The sequence below is a fragment of the Cricetulus griseus genome, chromosome 3 (assembly GCF_003668045.3).
Source record: "Cricetulus griseus strain 17A/GY chromosome 3, alternate assembly CriGri-PICRH-1.0, whole genome shotgun sequence".
NCBI classification, from domain to species: domain Eukaryota; kingdom Metazoa; phylum Chordata; class Mammalia; order Rodentia; family Cricetidae; genus Cricetulus; species Cricetulus griseus.
In genome coordinates this window covers 6,100,950-6,121,582 of record NC_048596.1, presented here as the reverse complement: position 1 = coordinate 6,121,582, position 20,633 = coordinate 6,100,950, and the positions used below count along the sequence as shown (strand labels likewise).

General features: G+C 42.7%; 1 protein-coding gene across 8 annotated transcripts in view; it reads left to right on the top strand.

The window, feature by feature from the left end:
• The window catches only part of Vti1a (vesicle transport through interaction with t-SNAREs 1A), a 351,036-nt gene that overhangs the window by 71,878 nt on the left and 258,525 nt on the right, over window positions 1-20,633 (top strand). For 7 of the 8 annotated variants that reach the window (XR_004768934.1, XM_027407002.2, XM_027407005.2 and 4 more), the window contains exon 5: window positions 5,118-5,202. Coding sequence is in view for 7 of the 8 variants with exons in the window: in XM_027407002.2 (XP_027262803.1) it covers window positions 5,118-5,202 (85 nt within the window). In the remaining variant the exon portion in view is untranslated. Of the gene's footprint in view, window positions 1-5,117; window positions 5,203-7,656; window positions 8,821-20,633 lie in introns of those variants that run through there. The other variant, XM_027407003.2, reaches the window with a different exon arrangement.

Below are 20,633 nucleotides of genomic sequence, written 5' to 3'. Positions count from 1 at the left end.
ACTGTTTAAGAAAAAAACACAGATCTTGACATCAACACTTCTGATAAATGCTTTTGTTGATTCTCAACTGAAATAGTGTTAACCCAATGCAGCCTTTCACTACATTGGGTGTGAGTATGGCACTAAGCCAGGAAATAAGAGTAGTTTATTTTTGTTGTTGTTTTAAATGCTTACTGGAGCCAAAGCATGAACTACTGATCATTTTCATTTGTTGGTGAAATCTGAAATCAGTTGTCAAGTCTCTGAATAGAGAAACATCCTGGAATCTTGTATGTACAAAGCCTCTCTAATGGTGCCTTCTTAGAAGAGAGGCGCGGTAAACTTGTTTTCTGTTTTTATAATATAGACTTCTATGAAGTCGTTCCCCTTTATTTCATGATGGTTCTTAGATGTACTTTAAAAGAGAATTTCACACTATTCTCTTTGTTTAATGTGACAGTGTGAGAAAGTGATCTTTATTTGTTCAAAACCCTCTGCATGTAGTCTATGCTCAGGTTCTTTTAATGTGTTTGTCTGTGATTTTTAAATGCTAAACATGTAAACAGATGAATTGTCAGTGTTAATTCTGCGCCTGTCACACAGCTGATCTTCTTCTCTGCCGTGACTTCCCGTTTTATCTTTTGTGTTTTTTTTTTTTTTTTTGTGCATTCATGTTGCAGTTGATAAAATTACGTGAAGAGGTAAGTATTTCCCAGCTTCTTCCTTTTTTCTCCTTAGTTGTACTGTTTCTTACAAAATTTATTTTCTAACTCTGCAATGGATCTGGTCTTCATTTTCCCAGGGAAATGTACACTTGACAAAACTATTGACTTGATGACTTAAAAAAATGTCTCCCCTGCCCATCTTCTAACTGTGTTTCATTTGCCCTTCTTGTGGGGTGCTCTTCTTGGCTGACACTAAGAGAAAGTTAATATTGAGGTGTCTTCAAACTGCAGAGCTTTGTTTGTGCATGCTTCAGAGTTGTTTTATTTGTATTAGTTTCTCAGTGAACTTAGTGTGACTTCATTTTTTTTTTTTCTTGATCCTGATTACTGCAAACACCACCCACCCCTAGATTTAGGGGTTCCACATAAGACTTTATGGGGAAATGTGCATTGCAAATGCCTTTGCTCTGGTACAAGGACACCTTGGGGCAGTAGTAATCTTGCTTCCGTGTTAAGCACTTTTCCTTTCTGTAGGCAGCAGCCCCCAAAAGAGTTTTCCTTTTCCTGAGTGCTGCTGCAGCCTCGTCTAGGGCCTGAGAAATTACTGCAGCAGCGCCTGCGACTGTGGCCAAAAGGCCCTGGGTGGTGGTGTCTCCACGAGGGCCAAACCCACCACCAGCGCTGTGATTCATTGCCTCTTCAGTATTGCTGAGTTCTGTTTTCCCACAAGGACACGGGCTGGTCTCCTGCTCACTCTGAGTCTCCTGCTCACAGCTCCACAGGAGTTTCTTGGTTGGGCACCTTAGCTGCAGCTCTGCTAGGTGGTTCCTGAGGTGGCTGCTATTCTGTGGGTATTGAGGATGTTGGTTCTGAGGCTGGGAACAGTGCTTTCAACAACTCTCCTGATTGAATGCACGAGTAAGCTCCTAGCTCAGCCAAAGTGACAGTGACGTGAGAGCTAAAGGGAGAAAATGCACCAGTAGCCTCTCGTATTTTGGTTTTAATTTTTTCCTTTCCAACATGGAAGTATGTATATATACTAAACCAGTACAGTTACTCTATTGATTACTCTTTGAATGAGTGATGACATAAATATCATTTCTCTGGGAGGTAGGCTGTCTTAGAGATCCTTACCCTTTGCTGAGGAATCTGAGTGTTCACATGTTGCTAAAATGAACAATAGATTTGAATGCATGTACACACACGCACATACACAAACCCACACATGCACATATACTGCACGCAAAGAAACTCCACAGAGCTCTTGTCCTTGAATTGACAGTGATCTGATGGATAGCATTCCTGTGCTTTATAACAAGTATAATTTTGGCCAGATTGTTGTTCTGCTATGGTGCAGGATCAGAGGGATTCTGAATTCTAAAGGCAGAAAGTCTCGCCCCCATCTCTTTTGTAATATATCACTGCTTGGTAATTTCTCTTGTTTTTCTTTCACAGTTGTGTATGTTTCAGTGTCATGTTGATGCTCCTGGAACTGTTGAGTGATAGAATTAGTACCAGGAGAATTAGACCATTCGGGTGACACAATGGCAATCTCAGGAGGATTGTCTGGGTCTTTGATTTGGGTGCAACACAAATTCTTGTGGATTAGATGATGACACTGGGCTGGAATGGATTCTGCTCAGAAGGGCTCTTCTCCCCGTCAGGATTCATTCATGCTCATACAGTCAGTGTTACCCCAATTTTTTACTACTAAGAAGGCGAACCCCTATCTGCTCCAAAATGCAGCGTTCTGTTGTGTTTGGAAGCATAGTGTGCCCGTCCTTCCTCATGACGCTCTTCTCAGAATGTGCCCTAGTGCAGAGGGAGCTGCTCTGGCGTTGGCGGTGCCGAGCTGTTGGAACCCTGCATCCCCGTCTTTCCACTTTGCACAGTTCCTCGCACAAGCTGAGCTCCGACTGAAGCTTCTGCACAGCTTCCCTCACCTGCTTTGAAAAGGGCCAAGAAGAGGGTGAGGGGATGAGTTTGGGTTGGGGCGTGGGGGCATGTTGAAAGCCTCAGCGCCACTGTACCTCATCTCCTTTCATTTAAACGACCGGGGCAGCATACAGCTGAGGGAACAATGTAAATAGTGCAGCTGTTATAAGAACTTGATTTTAGTTTGACTTGAGTGAAGAAGTTTCCAAAGGGGAAGGGAAACCCTGCTGGGAAGCTGCCTTAAGCTGATCATCCTCTTGGGTGCAGATTTTCTCTGAGAAGAATGGGACCGGGGAAGAAGCAGTAGCTTCAGCATGCACAGTGTTTAATGTTCATTTGGACATTCTGCTTCCCGTGTAGCTCTGGAGTCTCCCAGATCTCCCCACATTTAAACACTTCATTCCACACATGTGTAGCTTTTGTTCTTCCATCATATATAAGCATAGAGGAAGTGCCAACTCGAGTATAGTCTTACAATTTTTTTTTATCTCTATTAAGCTAAGTGTCGTCTTTGAATTTAGGATTTCATAGAACATGAAAATAAGCCCCAAATTGTCTTCATCTGGACTAAAATTCACAGTTTCTCTTGTTTTCTCGAGTCAGATTGAGATATATATATATTAGAGGACCACCAGTTTAAAGCCCTTTGTTTAGGTAGGAAACAGTATTCAGAGGAGGGAAAAAACAGTTCTTACTCCCAGAGCCTGTATGTAAGGAGAATCAGAATTAAATCAGAATTAAAGACACAGTTTTTGGCAAGCTTGAATAGTATTAAGTTTTATTTAGAAATAGCCATGCGAGAGAGAGAGCACTATTGCTCTTCTTTTCTCAGTCGCAGCCTTCAGTAATTTTGCTTCTTGTGACATAAAGAGGCCTTTTCTCCCTTCCTCCATCTTATTTACTTCCTTTCTTTTTATTTTCTGGAAGGAGGGTCAGTGTTTCTCTTAATTTCTGCACTGTATATTAGACAACTCCTAATTATTATAGACTGCTCGTGCCGCTTCCTGACCTTCACATCAGGTCCTGTCTCTCTGTTCTAAAAGCATTGTTTTAATGATCCCCCGCCCTTCCCCCAAAAATTTTTTCAAGGAAAGCTTTGATGTGGCTTTAGCTGCCTCTAACGTCTGGCCGCATCTCAGATGTGTCACCTATGCCGGGAGGGAATAAGGAAATCACGTTTTGAATGGTAATGATAACATACTAATCACTTCCTTTCTTTGAAGATGGAAGCGAGATATTCTGTCAGCATCCCTGGCTGCTGGAGCTTGGAGGCACTGGTCTAGGTGTATTAGCTTAAGTGTGCGTGTCAATACAGCTTGCATCTCCAAGATCCATGGGGGCTCATTAGAGCAAGCTAGATCATTTCACTCGACAGCCACTCAGATAATGCATGTGGCACCTCCTTTTTTATTATTATTGGAAAGCGTTGCTTCAATTTTAAGTGACATCTGTCAACAACACAAAGTTGTATAGTTATGGTTGCATGTTTTTCTTCTTCTTTGACTAGGCACCAAAATTGATTTGAGGGCAAGAGATACTCATTTATACAAATGCATATAAACATAAGCTGTCCATAACCAAATACACAGGCACGCATACTCATATATTTCTAGGTACCTAACTATATGTACATGTATACAACATGCATGCACCATTCATTCATAGACATGGCTAGCCTATGAATCTGTTTTGGTAACATGCATGTATCTGCTGGGGGCTCAGACACATTTATAAGGTCTCAGTGTAGAAAGGAAGGTTTAGAATATTGGAGTTCTCTAATTTGCACAGAAGATGTGATATGAAAGAGCTGTACATATTCTTTTCTAAGTGTTGATTGTGATTTTACTTCACAGTCCAAAGCTCTATGTGTTAACAGTTTAACTTTAACCTAGTGTCACACATTTGGGGATAAATGGACAGTGACTGCCATAACACATAAACCCTGTGTGTTTCCTGTTCCTCAGCGGCTGTCCTGTGCTGTCTCTGAGCTAGAAGTGCTGTTTAGCACTCTTTCGGTGGTGTTGTTGTTCTATGTGCCATCTTGCTACACATTCAAAATGACAAGCGTTCTCTTAAAACAATAAAAGTTCTTGTTTAAAAAAAATGATTTGCAGAAATCAAAGGACCAAGTGAGTATTGGAAATGACTTTATTTTTTAAAGCTAAACACAAACAGGAATCACAATGCCGTGTGTCTCATCTGTGCTAAAACAGGAAAGATCTTGTTGGCTCTGCTCTTCATGCATTTCTCAGTGGTGTAGACTAAGATTTGTTGTGTCCATTCACAACAAGGGGCTCCATTTCTTTAAAAAGAAGAAGAAAAAGAAGCCCCCAAAACAAATAAGTGGATGGTCCATGCATGTTTGATTGGAAATCTATTCATTGCTGTGGCTCCTCTGATGAACTGTCTGCTAAAATTTAACTGTAATGGATTGTGGATACCCCCCCCCACCCCGTGTTAGGACATACAAAGGCATTATTTTTTAAAAAGGCAAAAAAGAACCTTGTAGCCATTCGTCTGACTCCCCCTTCGTTTCAGAGGGCACATCTGCTGGATAACACGGAGAGGCTGGAAAGGTCATCGCGGAGACTAGAGGCTGGGTACCAGATAGCAGTGGAGACCGGTAAGAATTCTGAAAGTGAGCAAATTGTCTTGCTTATGCACAGCAGTCTTCACAACACATGACATTTCAGCGCAACTTCAAAGGAGCAGCAGAGACAGCAGCCCGAGATGTGGTTTACATATTGGGGAGACAATTGGGAGCTTATTTGCGCTTATCTTTTTTCAAGTTAAAAGGCATGACATCTACTGAAAACCTTCCTGAGGTTTGAAAGTCCCCATCTGAAAGCAGACGGGATACTTTGTCTAAATTCCACATTTGTCTTAATGCGCAGCTACACGTTGTCAGTTTACCCACCCGCGATGATGGAGAGTGCGCCTGCAGCCACTCTTGTTTGTGACTTGGGTTTTAGTCACATATGTAAAAATTAACATTTTAATCAGTCTAAATGATAGGCACTGGGAACAAAGACACAGTGACACCTAGTTTGCTTGTTTAACTCTGTGTTGGAAATGGCTCCTTTAATGACTATTTTATAAAAGCCATAAACAACCTCTAACAAGGCATGAAAATATCTATAGAGCAACAAAGCTAATAGTGGAGATTATCTTATTACCATTGGTTTGAATTGACAGGGTTCGTATTTCAAAGAAGACCATCCTAATTTTTCTAAGACTAGTCTATTCAGAATAAACAGGTCTTTTTGTGTGTGTGAAAATTTCATTCAGTGAGTGTTTATAAACAGAAGCATCATCAGTAATAGTCTCTTCTTATTTTAGCTATGCCTTTTGTTTTCTAAACTATAAATTATAAACTATAAATTATTATTTATAGTTTGAACCAGTTGCACATCATACAAACAACAAAAATATATGATTAACAGAATTTTCCTGAAAAAAATTAATTTACTATTACCAAAACACCAATTTCTTTGAAAAGTGGGTATGAGGAAAGTGTTCCTCGGCACTCTCTCTGGTGACTGGCCAATGTGCTCACCCTGGCTTTGTGGCCCTCCTGGATTGGTTGCTTTATGTGCTGCTTTCTAATGAACCAAGTAGGAGATTGTACATTTATTAACAAATGTACAATGAGGAAGGCGAAGAAGACCATCCGCCTCCCGGACTTTTAACAATGTGGGCTGCGGCTTCCCCCAAGTGACTGCCAGGCTGACTCTCTGCCCGGACAGGCTCCTTTGGTTTGAGGCCCACTCACCCTCAGAGCAAACTCTTGGTGCTGATATGAAGTGTGGAAGGGGCCACATCCCAATACTCATTCCTATTTCTATTACTCTGGATGAATGATCTCACTTCCCTAAGCCTGCTCATTCTTCAATAAAATAGATGTAAATCACACACCTGGAAATTCTTACCACAATAACATAGATTACGTTGAAGTATCTTATGTGCTTTAAAATTCATATATAGATGTACATATTATTATTGTGTGGCCATTTGGTGATACATAATTATGGAAAATATTTTATTGTGTGTGAAAATTTGTAAACTTTAAAGGAATAGAAGAGGGTGTACTATTTGGACAATTCTTGGGAACTGTGGCACTGTCTCTGTGGACCTTTACATCTATTAAAGAAGGGCCTTCCTTGCCAAGCTTCCATTGATGAGCCTCCATGGGCTTGGCTTGAGCTTGAGCATGGAGATTGTCTTGCTGTGTCAATGATATCAGGGTCTTGGATGACTGAGCCCTGAGTGGGTGTCTCCCCTCTCATTTCACTGTCCATGTGGTGCTCTCCCAAAATGAAAGGTCATCGAAGAAGATGGTCCATAGAGACCGTGCATAGATCATGATTATAAGAGCGTACAGGAGTTGATAGTTACCTCTTTTGATGTACAGAAAGTATAGTGTTGAGAATCCAATGGTAGGCTATGAAATTACATGTGTGTATCTCATATCAAGCTTGGGAACTTCAGCAGACTGCAGAATGAGGTCTGAGAGGAGGGATACAAATGAGAATTGGGACAGATGCACCCCAGCCTGTGCTTGGACAAGGATCAGCTTGCTAACTCATTTACTTGTCTGTGCCTTCCAGTGGAGTGGGAAAGGAGAAGTAACTTCTGGGTTTTACAATCCACTGTGACAGGTAACATGTCACCCATGTTTTCCGAGTCCCTGGCAGCCCTCACTGTAGTCATGTCAACAGCTCTGTGTCTTGACCATGTGTAAAATTTAATACTCATCATTTCATTGTATGTAATAGAAGAACAACACTTGGAAAGGAGTAAAACAGTTTCTCAGAGAGCGTCTCCTATAGCCCAGGCTGGCCTAAAGCTCACTCTACAGCTAAGAATAGTCTTGACCTTGTGATTCTCCCTGCCTCCACTTCTCATGCATAGGGGCTGTGGTGTGTCTGACCATACTGCTTTATCTAGACTTGAGACTGAACTCAGAGCTTCTCGTGTGCTAGACAAGAACTCTTACCAGCTCAGGCCATCCCTCGTCCTCTACCTCAAATTTTAAAAATAATTTTGAAGATAATATCCTGGCTCTCATGCATGGCAGGCAAATTCTCCACCACTTCGTTACATCATTCCTTCACAGAGGAAGGACTCCACACTCCGTTTCAGAAGGATGAGCTGCAAGAAGGAGAAGGCACAGACATGGATGAGCCGAGTGACTGTGGAAGCGGCACCCAGGAGGGGGTGCTTTCCAAGAACTGCCTTAGCCCGGAGTTGGCTCCATACTCGAAGGGTTTTAAAAAATTCGAACAGAAGTAGAATGTAATGGCTTCCCATAAAGCCTATTTTATCGATTTAAGAGTGACATTTTGTCTAAAATTACAGTGTTGTAGTACAAGGCTGGGCCGACAAGGACAGTTCAGTGGCGTGGTAAAAGAAGTCTGTACAAGTTGACACGTGTCTTTCCTGCAAAGCACTACATTTGGCAACCTCATGTGGGGCTGTCTGAAATATTTTCATTGTTTTTATCTTACGTGTGTGACGTTTTCCCTGCACGTCTGTCTGTGCACTGAGTGCATGCTGGTGCCTCTGGAAGCCAGGAGAGGGCACGGAATTCCTCGGGACCAGAGTTACAGATGGTTGTGAGCTGCCATGTGGGTGCCAGGAAATGAATCATGTCCTCTGGAAGAGCAGCTGGTGCTCCTAACTGCGGAGCCATTGCTCTAGTCCTCTCTGAAATACTTTGGAAATTTTACTTGATCACAATAATCTAGGAACTACTGCCCAAGGTACTGAATGAAGCGGGGGAAGGCCCCCTTCACGGTGCCTTCATTGTATTGCTCAGTGTCCTGAATGAACTGGGAGGAAATCACCTTGGTTGAAGCCTTCACTGATCAGCTGTGTAGCCCTGAGAAACAGGCACTCATTCTGTATATTCTCTTACACTTGCCAGATAGACACTTGACACTAGACTCTTTTTATGGCAGAGGGTATTAGGAAGTAAAATCACATCCTCTCTATATAAGTGCACAGAAAAAAAGAGCGCTCTGTACAATTTTATTGTTTTAGTAGATGGCCATCAGTTAAAAAAGAAGTTAACTTTCAAGATAATTGGCAAATGTTTAAACAGAAATTTGTAACTTTTCATTAACATGATAATTGACAAGATCCTAGAAAGAATAATCTATGGGATAGGATGGGCTAGACTTTTACCTTAATCACTAGTTGCTTCCTAACAAATTATAAAATTCATCTTTGGAAACTCTTGCATCACTGTTGACATTCTTGTGTTATCTCATGAAATGGGCACTGACTACTATCTCTTGTAGAGCAGGCAGAGCAGAGAGCATACACCCATGATGTGTGACTGTTTTCAGTGTCCTTATACCCTGATGCGCACTGAGTCGTCAGAGTGCTTCCCCGGATCCCTTCCCTGGATAAAGTGCTTTGCTTTGCAAGCAAAAGTGTTAGGGTCCGCAACACACACACACACACACACACACACACACACACACACACACACACACACACACAGACACACGCACACACTCACACACTCACGCATGCACACACACACACACACACGCACTCACACACACACACACACACACACTCACACACAGACACACGCACACACTCACACACTCACGCATGCACACACACACGCACTCACACGCACGCACACAGACACACGCACGCACGCACACACTCACACACACACACTCACACACACACACACACACTCACACACATACTCACACACACACACACACACACACACACACACACACACACACACACACAAAATCCTCAAGGGTGTGGATTCCCTCAAAACAAATTTGGTGGTGACCCTGAGAGAAGCTTGTAGGTTCCTTTTAGTACCCCTAGGGGAATTCCAGGGACAGTTAGGTCATCTCCAGCAAACATGATTGGCTAAGCAAGCAATGGTTACGCAATCTGATTGTCTGTGGCATCTTTGGACATATCAGGGCAAGCCGGACATGTATCAGAACGGGGGGGGGGGTGGTGGTCATGGTTTGCAGGATCTGCCCTTTTGTGATTGGCGGCTTCTAGCCTGCCGTAGTCCAGCCTCACAAGAGAATGGTGCAGTGGCTAACCAGAGCTGGGGGCCCATGCCAAAGGCTAGAGCAGAGCAACTGGGAGTGGCCTGTAGGGGTCGGGTTCTCATCCCTGTGCCCACACTTGCCTAGGGTGCCCTGCTTTAATGCAGCTTGGTGCTGGCTGCAGGCTGCCTCCTTGGCTGTGCTTGTTGGGTAAGCGGATGACCTCAGATATCCCTAGCAACCATGCTCTGTGCCGACGACACCACTCAAGGACCTAAGTTTAAAACGCTTAATCTGTGGGGAAAAAAAAAAAAGCAAAAAAAGGCATGGTGGCACATACTTTAAATCGCAGTATTGGAGTGGTGGAGATATATGGATCCATGGGGCTTTCTGGTCTGACATCATGGAAGACAATTGGCAGACACATTCTTAAACTTTGGAAGTTGTCATCATGGACTATATAAGGTTCTGGTTGCATGAAGCATTGGCTGACCCAATTTGGTGTGACGTCTGAATTCCCATCCAGAATCTTTGAAGAGAAAAATGACTCTCCCTTTTTCCAGTTACTAATAGGTATGATTTATAGCTGTGGTGCTATCCATTTTGATAATGGTCAGGACTTAAATGCTGGGTCATCTGCCCTTTACTCTGAAGTTGTAACACCCCCCCATCAAATACATATTTCACAATCACAATCAGAACAAAACTATCAGAAGCTGTGTGATCAGTAAAAGAGAGGCTGAGAGAAAGCTGTGGAGGACAGACATGCAGGCCTCATGGGTAACAGGTCTTTTAAGAGCCAGTGACTGTCCCGTCTGGAGTTCTGCATGGGCACCGGCCACATTCACAGCATCCTGGAGCTGTAAGTTTTGCTTGTTGGATGGCTTACAACTTAGATATCTCCTCCTATGTCTCCACGCCCCATACGTTGACACTTCTCTGGAGTTCCTTCCCAAGGCTGCCTAGGCTCAGCCTCTCATTTGTTCACTCTTCTCATGATTATAGCCAAGAGGCTGAGGAGTGATCGCCACTGATCTCTTGACAAGGAGCTGTCCTTCTGCCACCCTTTGCCTGAAAACCAAGTGCTCTAAACCTTCACCTAGGCCTTAAGGCCTTATGTGGGCTAGGGACAAAGCATGTGAGAAATGACACAATGACTGATAAACATGTGACATGGGCCTTGTGACACCCTCACTATCCCATGTCCATTGTTTCTTTATCCCCTCTTTTTGTAGAGGAGAAAAGAAGTTACACACACGGAAGTGATACCATTTTCCCATATCTATAAAGCTAGACCCCATATGCCACATCTGTTTGCTCCACAATCAGGTATGAATGGTTTCACATACCTAGATTTTTTCCAAAGTGATTTGTTGTAATCAAAATATGTCATGTTCTCAACCTGTTTATTTTCTTTTCCTGTAAGTTATTTTATTACTACCCATTGAAACTGCATGCCACTTAATTCAAGATACAGTACTGAAAAGAGAGGCAAGGTGCTTATTCTTAGACAGTTGATAAATAAGGGGGAAAGGTTAAGTAAAACAGGACATTTTAAAAACTAATAATTAAATGGCATTGTGGACTCACTTTGTAGACGGGTGAGGTAAGCTATAAAGACTGACAAAAGCTAAGTGATTCAAGCAAGAGTGGAGACTCATTGACCAAGTCTGTGGATGGTGCAGGCAGAGAGTGCCTTCCCCAAAGGGAGCCTTGTGTGTATGCTGAGTGTTAAATATGTACGACGCCATTAAGTAATACGGTCTCAGGCAAATGGCTGCTGGAGGAAGGCACAGCAAGCAAGAGGACCTTAAATGTGCTGTTTGGGAGTGAGCAGGTAGGTGAAGTGACCAGAGACATAGCCCATGGCCCAGTAGAGTCTGAGGCTATAGGGATGAAAGGTGTCTGGATTTTATTCTCAGTAGAGGGTGACATCTTTGGAGGGCTATGAGCAGGCAAGTGGCCTCTTCTGTGTAGTGAAGAACAAGGGTTGTAGGAGTGGAGGGACAGGCAGAGGGAAGCCAACAAGACAGCTCAGAAAGATCTAAGAATTTTTTCCTTTTGTTAATTAAAATCACTGGTGATGAAATTTGATGACAAAGATACCAGAGAAATTATAAGCCATTCTAAAAGTTTTTCAGAAACAAGGAGCCTGGAATCTATTGATTTAGAGACTATTTTTTTTAATCAGTTTATTACATTTATATGATGGGTTTTAGTTACCTAGCATGGATTCCTGATGATTCTTGCATATAGACTTCCCCCAAAGAAATGAGGTCTCCATAATCTTTACCCAAACACTTGCCAGTCCACTAAGCTGGAAGGTGATGAATATTTGAGATAGCTCTAGTGAGATGAGATTAGTGATAAGGTGTCGATGATAGATTAGTGACGATGCCTGCAAGAAGCACCCTGTGGTGACGTGTATAGAGAGGAGGGTTGTGGAAATCACAGACAAAAACAGCATTTTCCTTCCCACAATCTTTGAGGTTGTGAAGGTACCAAGTATAAATATATTCAGAGAGGTTCTAAATATAAATATATATCGCTCCCTTGATTAATTTCCCACTGGTCTAAAGAGGGAACATTAGGCTTTTGCTCCCCAGTGTGGTTCAAGAACAGCAGTCTTGGCACCCTCTGCAAAGTTGTTAGAAACGAGCTACTGGGTACTACTCAGGTCGGCCTCGGGCATGATTCATGCCTACCTACACTGAAGTCCAATGAGATGACCTCTTTACATGGTTAGCATTTAGTATTTGTTGGAACTCGACAAAGCTCTGTGGACTCTCCCGTATATGTCTTTGTATTCATCAAAGTGTATTTGCAAAAATCTTGGCAGGTGGCAGGCTAGAGCGATAGATGCTCAGTGGTTAAGAACACGGGTTCTTCTACACATGACCTGGATTTGGTGCCCAGCAGCCACATGGTGGCTCACAGCCATCTGTAACTCCAGTTCCAGGGGAGCCTCCGTGTGCACCAGGCACACACATGATGCACATGCATGCAAATTGCTCATACACATAAAATAAATGAAAAATTGGGGCAGAAAGCAATGTGTAGTTAACACATACATTCTGTATGGAATGATAAATGTCCCAGTGTGGTAGCGTTGGACAGGTGGGAGATCTTGTTTAGAAGCTGTGTATTTTATGGCATCTGTAAGAAAATTTCTCCATAATTCATTCAGTAACCCCCAAGTCTTCCTTCTATACAGTGCCTCAGTCAGACACGTTTCCTTGTACTCAGCACAGCTTCACTTAATTTGAGCACACATCAGAATTTCCTATATCCTAATTCATTAGGAAAATGAAAGAATAAAACCATTTGGTGCTACACACTGGAAATTTAGTTACATAAAAGAAAATACTTTTCTACCAAGTTTTTTTTTTTTTTTTTAAATAGAATTGGCCCAGTAGATTTGCCATACTTTTGATTGAGACTTTCCTTGGCACCCTGAAATTCTATGAATTTCACCTCCTCCTCAGAAAAAGGAAAAGCAACTGGTTGGTGGTGGTTCACCTCTTTAATCTCAGCACTGGGGGAGCAGAGGCAGGTGGATCTCTGATCAGAGTGAGTTGCAGGACAGCCAGAGCCACAAAGAGAAACCCTGTCTTGAAGAAGCAAAACAAACAAACAACCCAAAAAGCCAGGGGTAGGCAGGGAACTGTGGCCTTGGTTTCAGTTTTCAGGTCTTGGTGCTTTCATTGTGCTTTCCTGATTTTAAACATCAGACATCTTCCACAACCTGCCTCTACTGCCCTGATTCATGTGATATGTTTAGGTTGGTTTTGCTCTTATATCTGCAAAACTTGAATTCATTTATCTTGATAGACTTGGCTATATATGGGAACATAGGATTTATTTTTCCCTTTTGGAAAACAGTTCTTAGATTATGGCATTTCAATGAGAATGGGGTAATTTATGTATACTATGTTTTTTTTTTTTAAGTTAAGTTTTTTGCCTGTCTCACTTTAAAGAGATTTCACAGAAGAAGCAGTGAATAGTGGTGTCTACATCCTTTTTCTTCTTTTTTTTTTTAAATCAAGCAAAACATGTTTCATGTTCAAAAAATGTCTAAAGAATTTGAGCAAATGCATTTAAAGTTTGAAATGACCTTTTACTTTTTTTTAATTTTTGATATCTTGGCTCTAACATGTCCCTGAAATGCCACACGTTAAAGCCTTGCTTATCAGTCTGTAGTGTTACTAGGAGGGACTGTAATTTTTAGGACAGTGGTTCTCAACCTCTGGGTCTCCACCCCTTTGTAGACCAAATGACCCTTTCATGGGGGGTCACTTAAGACCAATGGAAACCACAGATACTTGCCTTCCAATTCCTAACAGCAGCAAAATTGCAGTTATAATGTAGCAAGGAAAATAAGTTCGTGCTTGGGGTCACCACAACATGAAGACCGTTAGTAAAGGGTGGCAGCATTAGGAAGCTTGAGAACCACTGCTTTAGGAAGGTGTCGAATCAAGTTAAAGGGAGTTGGGTTCCTGGGGGTATGTCTTGTGGGGTAGTTTTGAGATGGGAATCCCTGTCTGTCTTCCCTCACACCATGGGGTGAACAGTTCTTTTCCCACACTGCCATGATACCCTCCTGGCCATAGGCAGCTGTGCACGAAGCCATGTGCCAGGGTTAGCCTTGCCTTCTTACAAGTTGATTGTGGTGGGTATTTTGCAGCAGTGACTACAAACCAACAACATTTCCTTTATATCATCTGAAGGTCATAGCTAAGGAGCTGGTGGCTTCTCCTGAAGATTTTTGTGGGGTTCTGTAGAGAGTTGGGAGGGTCTGACCCAGTGCTGCAAACCATCTGCCTCCTTGGGTTGAGCTTGCTTCATTGTGACCACTCTGATCTACCCACTGCAAGCCCATTAGCAATCTTAGCCAGTTTAAGAAGCATTTGTTGAGAGAAAATATTTGCCATACTTAAAGCCACTTTCTTTGTCTTTTAAATATTTCTTTTCATATTTACTAAAATTTTCTCCTACCTTTTCCATTTATTCTTATTCTTTTTTCTCTTTCCATTTCATTCTCTCCTTTAAGAAATATGGCTGAGTTTTTTGCTGGCATGTGTACTTACAGTGTAATGGTTTCACTCAAAAATATAAATCTTCACATGTGGGCCAATGAGTCCTTTCTGTGGATAAGGGCACGTCTCCCCACTGCCCTTACTGGGGGTCTGAGTTACATCCCAGAACCCACACGGTAGAGGGAAAGAACTGGTGCTCACAAATGATCATCTGTCCCCAGTATGTTTGCTATGACATATTGCAAATGTAAAAGAAGCAAATGTAAAAAATATGCTCAGTAAATCATCAAATATATTCATTTGTAATTCACAAAAGAGACTAATTGGTAAAATTAATGAAGCATAATGATAGAAAATGATTCATGAAGCCATTTTAGTAGAACATTTTGAGTTAGCTACTAGTAAAGCCAATACTTCCTGCAGGAAGTTCAGATTGTGGACCCTTCCCCATCATATACTGATAAGGCACTTGATGAGACCTTGGAATTTAGAGGCAGAGGTATGCCATCTGCAGTCCTGTCCCCGGAACTGCTGCCAGTTGATAGAGGGGCGATCTCTGATTCTCCGGTGTTTATAAGTGTGTAAATGATATGAAAAGGCAAATGCTGTATTTCTCCATTGTCAGACTTTTATCAAGACTTACAAGGACATAAGACATGTCCAGCATTACAGTCCTGGCTTGTCTGAAGAGACAGTATTATGCCCATAAACACTGGTTCCAATTATTTGCCTAGGTCACTTGATTTGAGGGCGGGTTGTAATTTAGAAACCCACCTGTCATGTCCAAATCAGTGCAGAAACAGCACATTAATACTTTAATGCTGTTCTGGAAGGTGAGAACAGAGAATGGGGTTCCACAGGTAGGAGTCAGTAGCTATTTGTTCTATCCAATCTGCACCTTTTGGAGAAAAGCATTTCCTATAGAAAGGAAAATCAGCCTCTGATGCTGTAGGTCTGTAGAGAAAGCCCCTCTGTTGGTTGCTGTGGATGGTGGAGTGTCTTCAGAGCCCTAAGAACACTTCTGCTGAAATAGTTTCTTTCTTTCTTCCTTAGTGGTGAGAAGCCGTTTGTTGCTATCTTGTAAGTTTCTAAAACTCTTCCGCAAGTGTAAAACCAAACAACCAAAAAAAGTCAGTTTTACATTTGTACTCATCAAGAACTTTGTAATTGCCACCTGTTAAAGTCCTCCATGTGTAAGAGCTGGGACCAGCACAGGGGAGGACAGAGGAGGTCGTCATTTGAAGTGATGCCCTGGAAGAGTGCTGCTAAACTGTACTTAAATTGTTTTACAGTAGTCTCTGGGATATTAGAGAGCTGCATACTGGTAGAGCAGGGGTGTCATTGGAACCCTCTTTGCAGAAACTTCTCTTTAGGTGTCCCAGGCACATCCCTAGCATTCATTTGTAAGCCATTCAAAAGCACTGTTCTCACTTTTAAAGGTATTCCATCTCATACTGCCTGTCACTTTTCCAGTTGGTTTGTGAGATACACATGAAGCCATCCTCATCCCATGCTTCTGTGTGAGCTGAGAAAAGCCAAAGCAGATGGTGACAATGCCAATTTGCATTCAGATAGGCAGTGAAGGGTTGTGAAGCTTAGGACCTTGTTGTGACGTTCTTATATAAGTTTCTTTAGGGTTTCTTTTTAAATCAGGTTTATTTTCTCTCTGAGTCAGACTTCTGGTACCTAGAAGTCTTCTTCCCAGCTGGGTTTATGTTTTTAATAGAATTTTCCGAGGAGGATGCTTCCGAGTTTTCACAGCGTGGGTTGGTGTTGGTCTAAGACTTGTGTATGACTTAGATGGAGTGGGAAAGGCAATGGGCCTGAGCTTTCAAAACAGCTTCTTGTGTGTGTTCCACATTCTAAGCTGTCATCTATATTTCCTGTTGGGCTACAGTGTTTTCTAGCATTGCCACAAGAGAAAAAAGTTAACATTAAAACAAATTTTTATTGAAGGATACATCTTTCCAAGTAAAGTCCTTATCAAAGAGGCTGTCGTGGTGGGCCCACATTCATGAACAGCACTGTGTTGCCCTTTTGCCTCTTAAGATAAATTCTAAGTCATGGTTAAATACATACTATTTATTTAAAGAAAGGAAGAAACTACCCTAAAGCCAGACAAGGAGAAAGCCTCTAGAAACTGCCCGTTGTTGCTGAGTAACCCTGCCATCTCCCTCCACACTCCCAGCTCTTTGCGTTCATTCTCCAGTGTCCTGGCCTGCATCCAGAAAAACACCTTCACAGTGCAGCTCATCTCCTTCTTTCCATTTTCAAAGTTACTTACTGGCAACACACAGCACTTACACAAGAGACAGACCACAGTAGGACCTTAACACTTATTTAGCAGTTTGGGGCCCCTAAGAAACTTTAATGGAGTTTTTTAGACACCTGCTGCATTGTGGTTCATCTCTAGTAAAGCAAGAAAAATTGTATTAGCCATATTTTCACTTGGAAGTGAAATAGAGGAGTAAAGGGAGAGTCCATTTGTCTTCCAGGAAGAATAGGCCCTGGTTTTGCTGTGGGGCCTGAGGATTACAAATCCCGTTGGTAAACTCAAGACGTACCTATTGGGATACAAATAGCCACAGCACCCACTCAGCACCTGTCATTTCATGATATCAGTCAACAGATTAACCTATCTGAAGTGGATGTTATTGGATCTGGTTGAGTAGACTGGTTCCTAACTATTTCTCCAACAGTTATCCCCTTTGCCAACTGGAAGGGATATTAAGTTTTTAATTGGGCTTCCCGAGGAAATGGCATTATGTTCCTCTCTCCCATTAGCCTGTCTTTGAATGATCTGTAATGTTCAGTGTTCTGTGAAGATCTAATGATAAATACTTGTAATTAAAACAAAGAAGCCCCCCCCCAAAAAAAAAAACAACAACCCATCTGTTCTGAGAGGCCTGCACAGATATAGAGGATACACCTGTAACAACCCATCCGTCCTGTGAGGTCTGCACAGTGTAGAGGACACACCTGTAACAACCCATCCGTCCTGTGAGGTCTGCACAGTGTAGAGGACACACCTGTAACAACCCATCCATCCTGAGAGTTCTGCACAGTGTAGAGGACACACCTGTAACAACCCATCCGTCCTGTGAGTTCTGCACAGTATAGAGGACACACCTGTAACAACCCATCCGTCCTGTGAGTTCTGCACAGTGTAGAGGACACACCTGTAACAACCCATCCGTCCTGTGAGGTCTGCACAGTGTAGAGGACACACCTGTAACAACCCATCCGTCCTGTGAGGTCTGCACAGTGTAGAGGACACACCTGTAACAACCCATCCGTCCTGTGAGGTCTGCACAGTGTAGAGGACACACCTGTAACAACCCATCCGTCCTGAGAGGTCTGCACAGTGTAGAGGACACACCTGTAACAACCCATCCGTCCTGAGAGGTCTGCACAGTGTAGAGGACACACCTGTAACAACCCATCCGTCCTGTGAGGTCTGCACAGTGTAGAGGACACACCTGTAACAACCCATCCGTCCTGTGAGGTCTGCACAGTGTAGAGGACACACCTGTAACAACCCATCCGTCCTGAGAGGTCTGCACAGTGTAGAGGACACACCTGTAACAACCCATCCGTCCTGAGAGGTCTGCACAGTGTAGAGGACACACCTGTAACAACCCATCCGTCCTGAGAGGTCTGCACAGTGTAGAGGACACACCTGTAACAACCCATCCGTCCTGAGAGGTCTGCACAGTGTAGAGGACACACCTGTAACAACCCATCTGTCCTGAGAGGTCTGCACAGTGTAGAGGACACACCTGTAACAACCCATCTGTCCTGAGAGGTCTGCACAGTGTAGAGGACACACCTGTAACAATCCATCTGTCCTGAGAGGTCTGCACAGTATAGAGGACACACCAGTTTTTCTAACTGGTGGTTTCCTAGCAGAAGACTCTTAGAAAGTGATTCAAATTTTTCATGTGGGCAGGTTAAAGGAACTGACTGGAGTGACTTTATTAATATGAAAAGGAGACTTTTAGAAAGCCACCACACTGTCTGCAAGAGTTAAGTGTGAAGATGGACCAGATGTCTTACTGCCTCACTCGCAGTGCCTGCCAGCTGTGACTTTCCCTACTACAATGAATCCCCTCATTTTTATTGCTGTGTTCACGGTACAATGTTTCATTTTTCTTCCTACTTGGACTTCCTGTAGAATGCACACCCCATATAGTTCTTTAAATTCATACTGTTGCGAGAACAAGTACGTCTTTCTGTTCTCCCCTTTGTTAAATGTAAACCTTGTGGAGCAGTGGCTCTTTCGTGCCCTCCGCAAGTTGCTAGACTCTGCTCAAATTAAACACCATAAGATTATCAGCAGGTTACAAAGGTGCAGTGTATCTCTCTATTCCAAAGTTTTGTATAGCGTTGTCTTGATCTGAAAAATGCTAACAAAATCAGACAAGCTAATCGCCTCACGCCTGCCTCTTGTAAATTGGGAATTCCATGCCTTCCACATAAGAAGTGGGGCCAATAACATGGACTGTTTCCATTGTCCTTTGTGGATTAAAGTTGTGCAGGTGGGAAGTATGGGACTCACTTCCATGTGCCAGGTTCTGTCACCTGCCTCTGACCTCTCGGAGAACAAGGTAGAATGTGCACTGAGCTTTGCAGCTGCAGATGCAGGTCCAGTCCATAGCCTTCCCACTTAGAGGCTGAGACAGAGCCGTGTCTGTAGCCTTTTCTGGTAGAGAAGGTAAACTATAAAGCACCAGCACAGCACCCAGTAAACATGGTCACTTCTTCTTCCTTCACAGCGGCACTCATGGCCACCACAGACAGACAGACAGACAGTCGTTATCCCAGCAGCTTGATACAGTGGCATCCATTTCTCTCTCTTGGAGAAGTCCAATGCAGTTGTTCCAAGTGAGCAGACAGCTTCCATATAGTGGTTCAGAACCCAAGGTTCTCCTACCTATGGCTCTGCCCTGTTCTGCCCTGCCTAGCAAACCAACAGCAAAGTCAAGAGAATGAAGAAGGTGCATGTACTTTTAAGTTCCACATAGGTTCTGTCTGGAGGCCCTGGCAATGGTTGCATGGCATAATGGTGTCCAAAGAAGCAAGGAGGGTAGGGGAAACCATGTTTTTATCTGTTTATTATCATCATTATTATTATCATTACATAGTAAGAGGGAGAGAAAATTTAGATGGAGTTGACTCCTCTCCCAGCCATGCTGTTTATTTCTTGCTTACTTCACTGCCTTATGAGCAGCTTTTAAAACCCTGGCTATCAGTAGTGTAGTGGGGAAGGGATGGAGTAGAGAGATGACAGGCCATGTTTGTGGTTGGAATTTTTTTAGCATTTGTGACAAGCTTTAATACCTGGTGTCTATATTACATTAATAGATGCATTAAGACTTCCAATCTTGTTTGCTTTCTTTTCTACCAGGCACTTCTACTTATTCACTTTCAAATTTGTTTATATTCCTTAGATCTGTAACAGAAGATAATTCTTCTGCATGTATTTTTGACTAACTGTTGACAATAGATAAACTCTGCAGATTTGCATATTCCATTTCTAAAGTATGTGTGAAATACATTGCAAACTGTCACAAAAAGAACTTGAGACATGATAACTAAAAGTAATACATTATCCTTGATGGGAATCCTAAAACAGGAAAAAGACATTAGTTCAAACTAAGGAAACAGTTACACCATATCCATTTCAGTGAATAAAAATATGCCAGTGGCTGGGGTGATAGGGTGGGTGGTAAAGTGCTTTTGTACAGGGAGAAAGACCTGAATCCAATAGACAGAGCTCTCATCAAAAGCCAGGTGTGAGGGTGTGCCGTTGTCATCCTAAGACTAGAGAAGTAGAGACACACAGACCCCTGGCCTGCCAGCCTAGCCTACTCTGAGATTTCTGGCCAGTAAGAAACCTGTCTTTAAAAAAAAGTAAAAGTGATTACATTCCTGGGGATGGTACCTGACGATGGCTGTCACACGCTTGATATATCCGTACA